The sequence below is a fragment of the Chaetodon trifascialis genome, chromosome 9 (genome assembly GCF_039877785.1).
Source record: "Chaetodon trifascialis isolate fChaTrf1 chromosome 9, fChaTrf1.hap1, whole genome shotgun sequence".
NCBI classification, from domain to species: Eukaryota; Metazoa; Chordata; class Actinopteri; order Chaetodontiformes; family Chaetodontidae; genus Chaetodon; species Chaetodon trifascialis.
This window is the reverse complement of record NC_092064.1, coordinates 27,863,180-27,878,345: the sequence shown is the minus strand read 5'-3', so window position 1 is coordinate 27,878,345 and position 15,166 is coordinate 27,863,180. Positions and strand designations below refer to the sequence as shown.

The 15,166-nt window shown below is 46.8% G+C and overlaps 1 protein-coding gene and 3 non-coding genes across 4 annotated transcripts; 2 read left to right on the top strand and 2 right to left on the bottom strand.

Annotated features, from left to right (window-relative positions):
• The first annotated feature begins 498 nt into the window (after positions 1-498).
• On the top strand, positions 499-13,257 carry LOC139336668 (calpain-9). The gene is made up of 20 exons (XM_070970834.1): positions 499-781; positions 4,336-4,405; positions 4,731-4,849; positions 4,960-5,093; positions 5,412-5,583; positions 5,752-5,823; positions 5,917-6,008; positions 6,197-6,271; positions 6,471-6,625; positions 7,767-7,924; positions 8,012-8,220; positions 8,406-8,442; positions 9,108-9,182; positions 9,303-9,363; positions 9,619-9,683; positions 10,747-10,815; positions 10,923-11,001; positions 11,827-11,943; positions 12,846-12,904; positions 13,155-13,257. The coding sequence occupies exons 1-20, from the start codon at positions 533-535 to the stop codon at positions 13,179-13,181; spliced, it is 2,094 nt and encodes a 697-aa protein (XP_070826935.1). The 5' UTR covers positions 499-532; the 3' UTR covers positions 13,182-13,257.
• On the bottom strand, positions 8,898-8,970 carry trnak-uuu (transfer RNA lysine (anticodon UUU)). Its single transcript has one exon. It is a non-coding gene; the product is annotated as a tRNA-Lys (tRNA).
• On the top strand, positions 9,872-9,944 carry trnak-uuu (transfer RNA lysine (anticodon UUU)). The gene has a single exon. It is a non-coding gene; the product is annotated as a tRNA-Lys (tRNA).
• trnak-uuu (transfer RNA lysine (anticodon UUU)) lies at positions 10,362-10,434 on the bottom strand. Its single transcript has one exon. It is a non-coding gene; the product is annotated as a tRNA-Lys (tRNA).
• Positions 13,258-15,166: the final 1,909 nt, after the last annotated feature.

Here is a 15,166-nt window from a genome sequence, read left to right as displayed (position 1 = left end):
ACTGAACTGTGCAGATGTGTCTTCTCACTAAACTGATGGTGCTAAATCGACTGATTTATCACAGAAATCATTCTGGGAAAGTTTCACTTTAATGAGAAAATTGAGCATAATGTTTAAAAACAGCTATAAATTATGAACAGCGACATTTAACTGGCCCTTTCAGGCAGGGTCGACATGTTGGGAAATATGTGTCTTCACTTTGAGGCAGAGGGGACAGACATCTGTCCTTCACACTCAAAGTTTGGGTAACTTCTGGCTCGTGCAGCTTGTTTGAATTCTCCGGAAGCTTTACGTGAATTATTTCTGATGACTTGTTTGCGTTTGCACGAGTGGAAGTCAGAGAAAAGCCCGCAGCAGTGACCTGAGAGCACATCCACCCACCCACACCTTCCGCTCAGGTGAGCATCTGTCTCTGTACCTGTCCAACAGGGCGTGGCTTCCCTGTGCTTTTTAAATTACCTGCTCGCGTGGAAGTCAGACAAACCAGTCCAGTTGAGAAGGGGCTGAAGGTGGAGCTCGGAGCAGATTTGACATGATAAAGTCTTTGAGTGTGTCCTCTGAGGGCTCCCTCCCCCCGCTGGAGGATGATGTGGACTCGGTCTGCTCCGACGAGCTGCTCGGCTCTCAGTCCCGGCGCTGGCTGGCGGACCTCCTGACCGGGGACATGCCTCCGGAGAGCGCGGACGTCCACACGGTGGGTCGGGACGGACTCTTCGTGGACTATCACTTCCCCCTGGGAGAGCTCGAGCTGCAGTCGAACGTCCAGTGGAAACGACCTCAGGTAAAGAAGAGCCGGAGACCAAACCTGACCGTGGAACATCCGCTTTAACGTCTGCGTTCAGACATCCATTTCAATTAACAGCGACAGTCGACGGTGTGCAGGCCTGCAGATGTGTGTGCATCCAGCTGCACACTGTCACTGCTGTAACTCAAGTACTGTACTTCAGCACAGTTTGGGGTACTTGTACTTCATTTCATGCTGCTTTGTACTTCTAACGTGCCACATATCAGACAGTAATATTCCAAATGACACACCTGAGCGCTGCTTCTGCTGCTGGGTAGTTTCATTTATGGTAATACATCATGGTTTATGAGTTCATCCCGGTTTGCATGACAATCTTCTTCTGCTCAGTGACCACAGCTGTCAGAAAACTGCAGTGGTGTAAAAAGTACTGTGTTGAAACATTTAGAAAAGGACTTCAAGAAGTGCTGCTTTGTGCAAATAAACCTGATTTCTGACATTCTTCACCACATGGAGGCTTGTTGAGCTCCAGAGATGCAAAATATCACAACGTTTGTGATTTTTAAGAAAGTACTGAGAAGAAAATGCAGAGGCAGGGTCATTATGTGCAGAATACCATCAGAAACTACTACAGCATATCACAGTTTACGTTAATAGAAGGAACAAAGCCCAGGGACTAATACAGCCATTACTGAGTAATACAGTACACGTACAGTATAACAGTGTACTGCAGGTTAGTGTGAGCGTTGATACTGAAACTGACAGCAGCCTCATGAAATCACATTTACTATCCGTGAGTCACATGTGGGTCTTTCTCCGTGAGTCAGCCGTGTGATGAGCAGTTACAGCCGTGTGCCAGATGTGAAGCTGCTGTTTGAGGCCCTGCTGACTTCACTGGAGACGCTGCCTCAGTTTTTGGCCTCTGAACAGTTATTTTTCAGTATGAGACAGGGGAGCAGTGGCGGATGGGTGTGTTTCAAAGAAATAAAGCAGGGATATAAAGACACAAAGGCCTGCAGGGCCGTTTGTTATAGATGTCAGAGCAGCGTTGTCTGTTGACATGCAGCTTCTCCTCTAACACGTCAGGGCCGGGTCGGCCTCGGTCAGCATGAGATAAAACCTGCTGCTGTATTTACACTCAGCCATTGTTGAGTAAATATGTCAAGTCTCTGCAGTGGCAGAGAGAAAGACGTTAAACAGGATTAATTACACGCGGTGCAGCGTCAAAGGCAACTGAAGTTCACTTGTCTTTTCTCATTGTCTCCCTGCTTTCAGGCTGCAGGACAGTCCGCTGTTACTATGATGCTGACAGCAGGGACATTCAAAGTGTTTCTGTAGTGTGTAATACGATACATGGAGTTCAGTGAGTTGTCCTTTATACTTGTTGTGTTGGAGTTGTCACAGTTGTAGAATCTTGAAAATGTTTTGCCTCTCGTTCAGCAGGCTGCTCATGTTCCAGGTGTTTAACCTCTGTGGGGCCATGACCACGGTCAGTGACGCCATGTCAGTTCCTCTGGCTGTGTCGTTACAGCTGCTGGAGTCACCTGAGGTCAGGTGTGAACAGCAGATGTAGGGTAGGGTTGTTAAATGTCCCTCCTCTGCTGAATGATGGTTTCTCTGTTTTTACATAAATAGCCTCCTTCCATCTGTCCTCTGCTCGACTGAGTGTCCGCTGTCTCTCAGGTGGAGGTGAACTGCTCAGTGTTGGCCTGAGGACTGGCCTTCCTGTGTTGAGCCATGCATTTGTTTAATGGATGTGCACCTCTGACTGCACACAGCAGGATGCTTTTCTTGTGTTTGGATGTGTCGTCGGACTGGAACAGTTTGTGTCTTCGTGGTGTTTATAGAAATCCTCCTGACGTGTGGAAAGACGAAGCTGTTGTCTTAGTTCTTCTTCTCTTCGCCTGCAGTGTTGGTGTTCTTCTTGGATCTCGTGGCTGTTTCCACAAAGGTCCAGTCGGATCCACGAGCTTCAAGCAGGTGCTTGCTACAGTTTCACTCAACCTTTGCAGGTTTCCGAGCCTCACAAAGGTTGCATTTATTGCAGAGCCTTCAGACTGATAAGACGAGTTCACTTTCCCAAAAACAAAACCTCAAACTTGTTTCTATGAGCAGCGAAAAGTAAAGCACAAGTGGACACAAAGGAGACATGTCTGCGATGACAGACCTGATTAGTCAGTGTCATATTTAACTGACAGAGGAAGAATTCCCTCTCAGTGCTTCTGATTCTTCGTAGAGATTACAGTGTCTCACGTACGGCACAGTACAGTCCAGGCCAGTGGTGCAAAGTGACGCAGTACATTTATTCAAGTGTTGTACTTGAGTAGTAATTCCACTTTCTACTGCTTCCTACTCCTTCTCCACTACATTTCAGAGGTAAATATTCCACTCTTTCCTCCACTGCATGAAGTGATGCATGGTCTGTGGTAAAATATCTCAACACAGATCGAACTGGTGGCGCTCCCTGAAGGATGCGTTTAACAGCTCTGGTGGTCCAGTGACACCATCATGAGTTTCCTTTTGTCCAACGCTTGAGTTTTTGAGGGACAGTATCTTGCTATGAACAGTGACTGAATTTCCATTGGCTTCAGCTGTACTTTGAGGTTAAGGATAGATCAAAGGCATGTCTGAATGATTGCAGTGACCTGTAAGTCTTTCAGTGTGCATACGGCATGCGAGTAAGACGCAGAAAAAAACCTTAATCTCTGCTTTGAAGGAATCTTTAAGATGCTGAGGTCAAACATGGACACAGTGGTGGAGAAAAGACTTAGAGGACGCTGCTTTGGACACAGTCCCATCTGCTTATCAGACATGAAGTGTACTTTCAAATTCTAATAAATTTTGTTATGTAACCACCTCAGCCGGCGGCTTGTCGCTGGGTTTCATCATCGTGTCGTAGCTGCAGGGTGGTCCGTCCCCGGCATACACACCCATCCTGTTGAACTGGTACTGAGGACTGTGACTCACACACAAACAAACACATGCTGTATACACACAGCGCTCTTCGACACCTGTGTGTAGCTCTCTGGTCCACAATGAAATAATGTCTATCTCTCTGCACATATCTGCTGTTATCTGCTGTGACTGTGGGGTCGTGACTGTAATCCCAGCGTACGTTCTCCGTCCTTTCACCTGTGCTTCTGACTTTGGCTGCTGATCCTCTAATACTAATCGTCTTCATGCAACTTTTTCTGTAACGACAGAACAGAAACCAGTCAAATTTGACAGAACAGATTAGCCTGTAAAACATGTTTTAAGGCGCCCTGAGCTGCAGGTCGTGGGCTGATGTGTCCGTCATCACCACAGCGCAGTGACGACACGTGTGACGCTCATCAGACATTTGGGGTTTTCAGAAGGACGCGATGAGGCCGTGCTGCTGGAGGACTCCTTCCATAGAACAGACACCGTTTATGCTCTGAAAGCTGATCTTTAATAATTAACTGCCACTCCCTTTGGCACGATGCTGCTCAGACGTGCTAAATCCTGTTTTTTGTCCTCGTCTGTTTCCCCCTTCTCATTTATTTCTCCATCCTTCCTCTCGTCTCCTCTTCCTCCTCTTCCTTTTGTTCAAATGATCACCATGCTGCGTCCAGGAGCTCTGTTCTTCACCTCAGTTCATAGTCAATGGAGCTACGCGCCTGGACGTCCGCCAGGGAAAACTCAGTAAGTACACAACTGCAGTAGTGTTACACAATACAGTGTTTTCCACCAGGGACGCTTTTCCCACGAGACAGTTGAGTAAAAAGCATTCAGTCCCATCGTATGCACCTGTGATTAATCAGGTGGTGTTTCCACCTGATGACAGATACCTGTTTAATCCAGCAGGATGTTTTTAATGAATGCACACAGCATCATCAACTGGCCACTGAACAATGGACTCTGAGGGCCAAAGACGATTCACCAGAGGAGCCTTTAAAAAGGAGCCAGGTCTTATGAGCGGTTCACCTCCCTGATAACCTGACCTACTTCTCAAACCTGCTTTCCTCAGATGACTGCTGGTTGCTCTCTGCCATCGCGTCTCTCTCCGTGCATCGCGACCTGCTGAAGAAGGTCATGCCTCTGGGACAGAGCTTCCAGGACGGATACAACGGCTGCTTCACCTTCAGGGTAAATACCTAAATACCAAACAGACGTGAGGCTTAAAATGATGGAGGACACGATGGCGCATTTTGGTGGAGAAAGTTGTGACCAACACCACCCTCTCTGTGTGTCTGCAGTTCTGGCAGTACGGTCAGTGGGAGGAGGTGAGGATCGACGACTTGCTGCCGACTCAGGACAACAATCTGATCTACCTGAACTCTCCTGACAAACACGAGTTCTGGAGCTCGCTGCTGGAGAAGGCCTACGCCAAGTGAGTGTGTGTGTGTGTGTGTGTGTGTGTGTGTGTGTGTGTGTGTGTGTGTGTGTGTGTGTGTGTGTCATTCACATGTAAGAAAACACTTTATCACATTATCACAGTGAACGTAAACAACCAACATGGCTATTGTTAGAGCTCACGGCTGTCAAGCTAACATGTTAGCATTGGGACATTTTGGCTGCACTTTCTCTGCTGTACTTGTGCTACTAGCTCGCTATCGCTTTAGCATCATGTCTGCCTGACCATCTGCTCTGGGAAGATACTTCCACCTGGAATCTGACGTCTTCGTCCTCCCCGTGTCTTTTGTCCCAGGGTGAAAGGTGGCTACAGAGCTCTGGACATGGGCTTCCCTCATGAGGCCATGGTTGATATGACGGGCGGGGTGGCTGAAGTGTTGAGCGTCTCCTTGCTGCCCAGAGACCTGCCGGCCTTCCTCAGCCACCTGCTGGCTAAAGGAGCGCTCATCAACTGCGCCAACTGCCAGGTACAGCGAGGAGGTTAGCGGTGGTGAAAGACTTGTCAGGTCTGGTTTAAATCGACGGACCTGCTGGGAAACATGTTCCCGCTGAATGTTTACACTGTGATGAGTCACACGAGTGTAATTTCGCCGTTCTCTTCTGTCCTGACTGCGGGTGGATGTTTTTCCCTGCAGGGTCCTTTGGAGAAAAGGAATGAGCTCGGGATCATGTTCAGACATGCGTACTCTCTGACTGCAGTAGAGAAGGTAAATGTCCTGAAACAGAGCAGAAATGGAGATTCGTCAGCGCCTGTTCTTCCCTCTCTCACCTTCTCTGCCTGTTTCCTGCTGCTCTGCCAGGTGAAGACCTCACACGGCACCGAGGATCTAGTGCGAATCCTCAACCCCTGGGGCAACACAGAGTGGGAGGGGGCCTGGAGTGACATGAAAGGGTTGGTGCTCACCAACAGCAGAGAAATTAGTTCTCAATTAAAATGAAAATGTCAGAATTAAGAAAACTGGAAGTCAGAATTAACTCGCTGAAACTTCACTGACACCAGTTTTTTTCTTATGGAAACAATAACATTAATTTATTTTGAGCATAAAAGTGTCCCCTGTCTCCGTCCGTGTGTCTGTCCAGGCCGGAGTGGAACACAGTGAGCGTGGAGGAGCAGAAGAGACTGGACAGGGTCAGTCGGGAGGACGGGGAGTTCTGGTGAGTTTATGACTCTTTGATTGATCAAAGGCTGCAGGGGCCTGAAAACGTCCAGACTGCAGGTGTCTTCATAGACGGTGGAGTCAGAGGATTCACAGACATTTTTCTGACGATTTAAAAAGATTAAAACTAGTCTCACAAAGTGATGGAGCGCGTCCAGACAGTTGGGAAACATCACACCCGTCTCACTCTCCGTCAGGATGTCGGTGTCAGACTTCAGACAGAACTTTGAGGTGATGGAGGTTTGTCACCTGACCGAGACTCTCGGCAAAGAGGGAGCCGTGCCGTGGTCCTGCGTAATGCATCATGGGAACTGGGTGCCGTGCATCACAGCAGGAGGCTCTCCCCAAGGGGGTAAGACTCATACACATACGTGATGAAAACTGTGGTCATTATTTACTTAATTAATTACTTCATTATGAGTGAGAAGTCTCTTTTTTCCAGCCGGTTCCCATTTGTGGTGTTGATTTTATGCTGCTGCTGTTTGTTAATTCACACTCAGCATCTGCTTTGTATTTAAACCATATTCAGGAGGATTAATCCTTTTGCCCTGGAAGGCGTTTGATGTGAAACATCTGCAGGAGGTTTAATTAACAGCAGCTTAATTAACAGCAAAGTGGAGTGGATAAGAAATGAGAGAAAATACAGCAGGATGGTGGAATACGAGGTCAGCTCACCGCAGCTCATTTAGAGCAGAGTTTGGATCTGAAATGTATTGTGTGATCATTATAGAGCCAATAATGTAACTGTGCCACACCCCTGGCCACGTTCTGCACAACAGGTTTGATTTGAACATGTCTGCATGTCATTTGCATTGTATGTACATTTAAGCACTGCAGTCAGAAATGTTCCCGCGCTGCCTGCCGAGGTCGACAACTCTTTGAGCTTTATCTTAGAGATCCATTAATTGGGGTCATTTTTCAGCTCCCATCAGGCTGAGACAAGTTTATTTGTCATAATAACAGCACCATGCCATAGACTGGCAGCACACACTGTCTGTCTGTCTGTCTGTCTGTCTGTCTGTCTGTCTGTCGCTCTGTCTGTCTGTCTGTCTGTCGCTCTGTCTGTCTGTCTGTCTGTCTGTCTGTCTGTCTGTCTGTCTGTCTGTCTGTCTGTCTGTCTGTCTGTCTGTCTGTCGCTCTGTCACTCTGTCGCTCTGTCTGTCTGTCTGTCTGTCTGTCTGTCTGTCTGTCTGTCTGTCTGTCTGTCTGTCTGTCTGCGTGGCTCTGAATGAACTTCTCAGACAATATGTCGTATTGATCGAGTTATCCTGCAGTCAGAGTCGGTAAATGTCAGATTGAGAAGTTGCTGCTTTGGCTGCAGATGATGCTGCAAACTGCTGTGTTTCTAATGGAAGCTCCTGCTGTGGCATCAAAGGTTTAAAGGTTACAATGAACCAACGTCCTGTTCACAACATGATACGCAGTATAAATGTGTGTGTGTGTGTGTGTGTGTGTGTGTGTGTGTGTGTGTGCGTGCGTGTGTGTGTTTCCAGGTTCCTTCTGGCAGAACCCTCAGTTCCACTTCGTCCTGTCGGAGATGGACAGCAACACAGCCGACTCTCGGAAGACCTGCTCCTTCGTTTTGGCTCTGATGCAGAAACACCAGAGACGCAGAGGCGTTCACCTGTCCATAGCCCTGCACATATACCCGGTACACACACACACGCGCGCGCACACACACACACACACACACACACACAAAGTTAGCGCTTATTCTGACTGTGTGCTGTCTCTTCAGGCCAATCCACAGAACACAAACCTGTCGCCTGAGGACCTGAGCCGCCTCCGCCCGGTCCTCTGCAGCCCCCATTACTCCTCACGTCGGGAAGTCGTTCTTCGCGGGTCCCTCCCACCGGGTCATTACATCATCATCCCTTCGACCTCCGAGCACAACCAGCAGGGAGCGTTCCTCCTGCGGGTGCTGACGGAGCAGGGCAACGCCGCCACGTGAGTCATGGATCAACAGATGGAAGCCAAAGAATTCAGAAAAAAGAGCATTTTGATTCTTCGTCATTTCCACCGTGATGACAGAACTTAACATACAGAACTTCTTTGAACTCCAGTTTCTTTAGATGTGGAACTTTGTGTGATTACAGGTATGATTCCAATATGTTTTCATGCTTTTTTTGCAGGCCGGCTCACAAACCTGCGCCACAAGATGCAACAGAGGTAGGAGATGAGTTAAATCAGCTCAGTAAAGAAGTGGTGAAATGTGACCTTGTCAGGGAGCTCAGTCACTCTGTCATTCAGGCTTCAGGTCCCTGTTTGGGTGAGAAAAGGGTTAAACTGATTGAAGCGCACATTAACCGGTGGAGCTGGAAACAGCAGCTGATTCTGATCTGTTCCTGCTCGTGTCGCCGTGTCGCTTCTGCACCGTGAACTGATTCTAAGTCAGTGTCACGTAGGATGTGTGCTCAGGTCACATGAGTGAACAAAAGCAGCTCCACCGTTCCTTCATGTCACCTGGTGAGTTTGCATGTTGAAAGCATGTGATTTACTCTTGATGCACTGTTGTCTCACAGCTGCACAAGCAGGCAGTTGAAAGTACCTGCACTGTGATGCTTTGTGTCATGAAGACAGATCATATTTGCCTCATTGTGCTTCAAACATCTTAAAACTTCTGTCGCCTGAACAGGGACTTGAACCCTGGACCCTCAGATTAAAAGTCTGATGCTCTACCGACTGAGCTATCCAGGCTCTGATTGGTTGCATCACCTACAGCAGTTTAACACAGTGAATGTCAGATCAAAGAGCATTGTTATGGGTTCATTTAGCTTCAGTCTGTCTGCGTCAAGGCATCGATGAATATTTCTAAATGTGTTTTTGTCCTGCAGCATTCGTTTTCTCAGCACGCTGCTCTTCCTTCTCCCAAATCTACCGCACATCTGTTCAAGAAGCACTGCAGCAAGGTGAGCTGGGCTGAGTATGAAGAGGAGTGTGTGTGTGTGTGTGTGTGTGTGTGTGTGTGTGTGTGTGTTGAAGTGACCCTGCGTCTCGTGTTGTGACTGTTTCCCTCTTTGTGTCGTCAGAAGGGCTTTTGCAAACCGCTTCACCTGCACAGCCTGCTGACTGAGGCCATCCAGGGAGGAGGTCAGTGAAGTCTCTGCCGTCATTAACAGACGAGTTCAGACGAGTTATTTCAGCAGGAGGCTGTTTCCAAAATCTCATTCCTTCTTTGGTTTTGTGGTTTTAGTCTTGCAGAGATCTGTCTGCAAATGCAAATGTAGATAAGCCCAGAGCTGATTGGCTTGTTGCTCAGGTGGAATCAGCCTTTAATCTGTTTGCAGCACTTTCACTTCCTCTTTGCGTGTTCAAATGTCCTCTGATGGCTTCACCTGTGTTCAGTTTTGGCTGGCAGTGAGAAGTACTTGGCTCTGGAGCACTGCAAGAGCATGGTGGTCCTCATGGATGTATCCTTAAAATCCTATAACACCTGAAGAAGAGCGGGACACGTTCAGGTTTCAGTTTAAGAAGACAGACGAGTCAACTGCAAGTGAAGATGATAAAAGACAAACATGAGTGTGGACACCTGCTGTCTCAGTTTAAACGTAACTCACACATTGTTGACGAGTGTCTGAGGTGAATTAAGCTCTATAGAGCCTGGATAGCTCAGTCGGTAGAGCATCAGACTTTTAATCTGAGGGTCCAGGGTTCAAGTCCCTGTTCAGGTGATGTTTTAAGCTGAGGAGCACAAGAAAGAAGTTTATGAGCTGAACTGTGAACTTTACTTCAGTCTCATTTCGGCCAACTTCACAGTCAGTATTTGTGTCTCAAGGCCATCTTACCTCCAATAATTTCCATGCAGTAGGACAGTAGTTGTATTAGTTACTGTCCTGTAATGCAGTGCACAAAGAAAACAGGACAGCTGCAGGAAATAGTTAATTAGTGGAGAAATCTTTAAAAGAAAATAACTCACAGAAAGATTCTCAAGTTCCAGTTTGATTGATTGACACGTTGTTTGTTATTAACTTCACAGACTGTTTACTGTGTACTGTGTACAGACTGTGTACCTCACAGTAAACAGTCTGTATGTGATGAAGTATTTGTTACTGAGTGATTTACCTGCAGCTGACATCTAAAACTTCAGTCGCCTGAACAGGGACTTGAACCCTGGACCCTCAGATTAAAAGTCTGATGCTCTACCGACTGAGCTATCCAGGCTCTGAAACTCAGAGTTCCTCTTAATTTTCCACTTCCTGTCATGATTATTATGAAGCTCTGAGACTCAGAGTGACACAGCAGAAGTTCAAAATCAAGACTTTATGATCAGCACTGCATTTAGAGGCTGCTGGGTCGTTCACATCATCTCTCCAGTGAAAGTCTGCAGCTCCACAAAGACATCTCTGACAGTTTCAACAAAACTGAACACTCTGACCTCCATGGAGGAGGATTTACTGCAGGGCTGTTGTGTTGCGTCTTTCAGCTCGTTCTCATCCGTGTGCTTCATTTCCTTGACCTCAGTGTTTTCCTCAGAGCCAAGGCATCGCTCAGCTCAACTGGCCAGAGTTTCAGAGTCTGTGGGAGAAGATCAGGAGGTGGACGGTGAGCTTATCAACCTGCCACAGCATGCAGCAGAGCAGCACGTGACTGTGAACCAAAACTTTCCTGCCGCTCTTCATTCATCGCTCTGCTGTTTCATCTCTCCTCAGGATATCTTCCTGGTGTTTGACAAGAACAAAACTCATCGCCTGGAGTATCAGGAGGTCTCCCCGGCTCTGAAGGCAGCAGGTGGGCCTGAGGACACGCAGCAGCTTAAAGTTCATTCACATTCCTCAGCTGCATCTCGTAGTTAATGTGTCCCAGCTCTGCAGTCTCTGCTGGCTTCAGGTTTTAGTGTTTGATTTCTGGGAGAACCAGCTCGACCAACAGGGGGAGCCAAACCACCTCTCTGTGCCTCCTCCTCTCCCTGTTTGACTCAGTTCATTCACCTCCTCCTACACTAACTCTGGCTGCGCTGACACTTATATAGTCACATGTATGATTCAAGTGTTTGAGTTCGATCGAGAATCATTATTTTCGCTGTCCTGAAGTTTGAGTCTCCAAACTTTGCTGGTGTGAGCTAATGCTTCTTCAGATTCAGATTATACATGAAGAAGGTAAATTCTTCCTAAAGCAGGATATCAAACCTCACGGCATTTGGATTAAACCGAGAGAACGAATGATGATCACAGTTCTCCAGACTTTCTTCTTTGTTGGTGCGCTTTATTTTGAAATGTTGTACACTTAAATCACCCGCATTAACTTCGTCCTTTCAGCCTTTTGACGTCATAAAAATCACAGCCATCATTTGCTTCACCTGGAATAAATCACTTAGTAAGATTACATCTCACCTGAGTTACTTTTTACTTGTAATCAAGTACATTTTCAAACTGTTGCTTTTCCTTTTACTCAAGTCAAACATCAGTAAGTCATTAGAATATTAGTGAAGGATCAGTACTGCACAGGTGAGCTGGTCTGGTTGATACCTGCACATGTATGTGAAGGTCAGCTTGGTGTCTCACAGGAGGACTCGCTTTGTCTGACGTGTGTCTGTCTGCTCTGTCTCTGCTCCAGGCATCATGGTGGACGATCTGATAATGCAGCTGGTTGGACTGAGGTACACGGAGCCGGACATGACCATCAGCTACCCGGGCTTCCTGTACCTGCTGATGAAACTGGAGAGCATGATTCGTAAGGGAGGGGTGTGGGGGGGGTTGGTTTGTCACAGTGATCATGAAAGGCAGAGGAGCTGAATGCTGCAAACTAAAAACTAAAAACAATATTTAAATCAGTTAAATGTTGCATCCGAAATAATTCAGTCCAACACGTCCTGCTGGTGAAGACAGGAAGAGGGTGTGAAGATGGACAGAGGAGGAGACTCAGAGGGGATGTGAGAGGAAGAATAAGATGTTTTCATACTCCACGTTCGAACAGAAAGCAGTGGAGACGATGTGTGACGCAAAGCAGGAACAATAAAGAGTTATCAGCCAGAGAAGATAAAGGCTTTTTAACTTTTTAGAGGTTTCTCAGCCACGTCAGTCGTACTTTAACTTTCCATTTGTGTATCATCACCTGATAACACCAACTGTTGTGTTTTCGTTACATAAGAATGTTTCTACAGTAGCCCAGAACGGACAAACCAGCCACCGTAGCTTCTCCCACACACTTGGAAAGGGAGGCTGAAGTGAGGGCTGCTCAGTTGGTTGCAGTCTGCAGCTTCACCACTAGATGTCACTAAATCCTGCACACCGGTCCTTTGACAGTCACACAGAGCAGAAACAGCCACAAACAAGTAGATACAGGGTTTCAGTAACAAATGAAATTAAATCCAACATTTGAAAACAGAAACTGAGGAGAAACACACAAACTAAATGCTAATATGATGGATGAAGTCAGCCAATCAGCTGTTTGAGCAAATACACAAATATTATACGTAGCCACAGTGAGAGTAGACAGCGAAGAGCAGCAACAAAGTTTTACTTCAAGTTCAAGTTATCTGTGATGCATGAAAAGATAGATTCAGCCTTCCTGTAACACCCCCCCCCCCCCCCCCCCCCCCCTCAGGTGTTCATTGTTCTCGTCTTCTTCTGCAGACAAATTTCAGGCGTACGACATGGCGGGAATGGGAGCTGTGACGGTCAACTTCAGACAGGTGTGAACACCGTCCACCTTTCTACCTACATGCTGACTCCTTCCTCTTTATCTGCTTTAGCAAAAGATACTTTGAACCAAGAGTTGAATTATTATTTATTTACCTTTTAGAATAAGAATGACTTTAAATCTGCGTCTCAGTGTGGCAGATTCTTCGTGAAACCTGTCAAACATGAAATGAAGTGTATTCATATTAAGGGTCTTTAAACCAGGTGACTCTCAACCGTTTTCTGTTCTCTGATTGGTTCCAGTGGCTCCACATGACCATGTACAACTGACCTCACCTGGTCCGCTGAGATGGATTCGTCGGGATTTGCTTTGGCGTAATAAACAAAAGGCGTTTCAGCAATTGGCTTAAAAAACAGGCTAATGTCTGACGGAGGCCAAAGTTCGGCCTCTGTCACAGCTCATAAACTGACTCATCTTCAACCAGAGCGTCTTCAGATTAAGTCCATCCCAGATCTGCTATGATCCACTAAAGTTCAGCGTGTTACATGATCAATTAATCCCTGTTTCCTGTATCGTCAGTGCCATCTTGCCTGTAAGCCTGCTGCAGAGCTGCATGTAATATTTCAGTGTTTCACATGTATGAAAGTCGATGGAAACACTTCCTTCAGTCAGGTGAGGTTTATGATTGACTGAGCTGTGAGGAAAGGTCACCTCTCTCATTCAGTGAGCAGAACTTTAAGACGTGGCCTCACACGGATCATTTATCAGTTTGGATCAGTTCATACTGATTGATCCACTGATGGATCCACAGGTGCCTCATACCGGGTTGTAAAAAATGTGCATAAAGTGGTTTGGAAATAATTTTTTCTGTCTCTGAATAATTGTTGGGCTTGTTGGGTTTCAGCATAATGTTTTGTGGATAAAGAAAATCTGTGAAGTTTTTTTCGAGGCTAGCAGCACCAATCAACACTTCATTTGGTTTGTTATATATAAAAAGAATATTTTTAATTGTTTAATATGATTCTAATTTAATGATGTGATAAATTGTGTATCAATTTCATTTTCTGCTGGACAGAACGGTCCGTGGGATATGTAATAGTAAATAATACACATCGATAAATAAAATAAAGGATTCATTGCAGTTTGTTCTCTTCACTTTCGTACCACAAGTCATCTCTCCCTCTGACCCCTGACCTCTGACCTCTGCCTCAGATATTTACAGATCCTCAAACCTTCAAACAAACATTCTCAGTGCTTCTGAAAGTTTGTGTCGTCTGTTTTCTTGGTGTCTTCGGTCTTCTCCTTCTGCTCAGGCTGTGATTGAAAATGCATACCTGCTGCCTTCCTGCTCGTGTCGGTGTCGCTGCAGCTGTTCCTCCGGGTCTGAGCGCAGTGACCCCGACCACAGGCGACGTGGTGAGAAATGACCCTCTGTTCTTCGCTGATGTCCGGTATGTGTAAATATCCGTCTTCCAGCATCGTTCTTTAAAGTCACAACACTCAGAGATATAAATACCAGAGTGTGTGTGTGTGTGTGTGTGTGTGTGTGTGCGTGCGTGCGCGTGTGCGTGTGTGTTACATATCCTGTTGCACCAGTGTTGTGTTGGTTCAGACTGACTTTCGGGATGGCATGTGACAGTCATACATCAGCCTCACCCTCACACACACCCTGCCTTCATGCCTCTGTCAGCTCTCTGTGTGTTCACTGAATCACTGAACACCGTCTGTCCTGCACGTCTGATCACTTCTTTCTCTTCCTCTCGCCCTCTTTCGTTCTGTGTGTCAGCGTTCATATCAGCTGCCTGTGTGTAAACATTTCCGGCTACAATCAGGACTCAACTTCTCTCTAAAACCCTTTAAAAAAGATCAAAACAGCTCAAACATAAGTGGCTCATTCCCGCGCTCAGAGCTGACCAATCACTGCACTGGATGCCATCATGGCAGCTGAGGCAGGGTCCTGTCTACATGCTGCTTCGGGCTGCGCTGACGCTAATCGACCAGGACGGCCTGAACATGACCTACTTCTTCTGTAGGTGCTCCTGCAGGCTGGACGCTCACCGTGCAGACCGGCCTGCGCCTCCACCTGCTGTGATGGACGATACTGCAGCTCAGGCCTCTCTGTTTTATGGTCCTCCGGGTCAGCGGCTCCCTGGATCATGACCCCTTGATGCTCACAGGCTGCACATGAATCAGCTGCTGAAGACTGATTTCCCCTTTTCAGGTTGTGTCATTTTATTACTATGAGAGCAGGCGAGGGGTTCAATGTCAAAGGACGTTCAATCTGAGTTAAAGAGGTTTTTTATTTCTCATCTGA

Excerpts from the sequence above, each read along its gene's own strand:
- LOC139336668 (XM_070970834.1), top strand. The coding sequence starts at position 533 with ATGATAAAGTCTTTGAGTGTGTCCTCTGAGGGCTCCCTCCCCCCGCTG. Across the intron at positions 5,584-5,751 it reads TCAACTGCGCCAACTGCCAG|GGTCCTTTGGAGAAAAGGAA; the intron begins GTACAGCGAGGA and ends TTTTCCCTGCAG. Across the intron at positions 6,626-7,766 it reads AGGAGGCTCTCCCCAAGGGG|GTTCCTTCTGGCAGAACCCT; the intron begins GTAAGACTCATA and ends GTGTGTTTCCAG.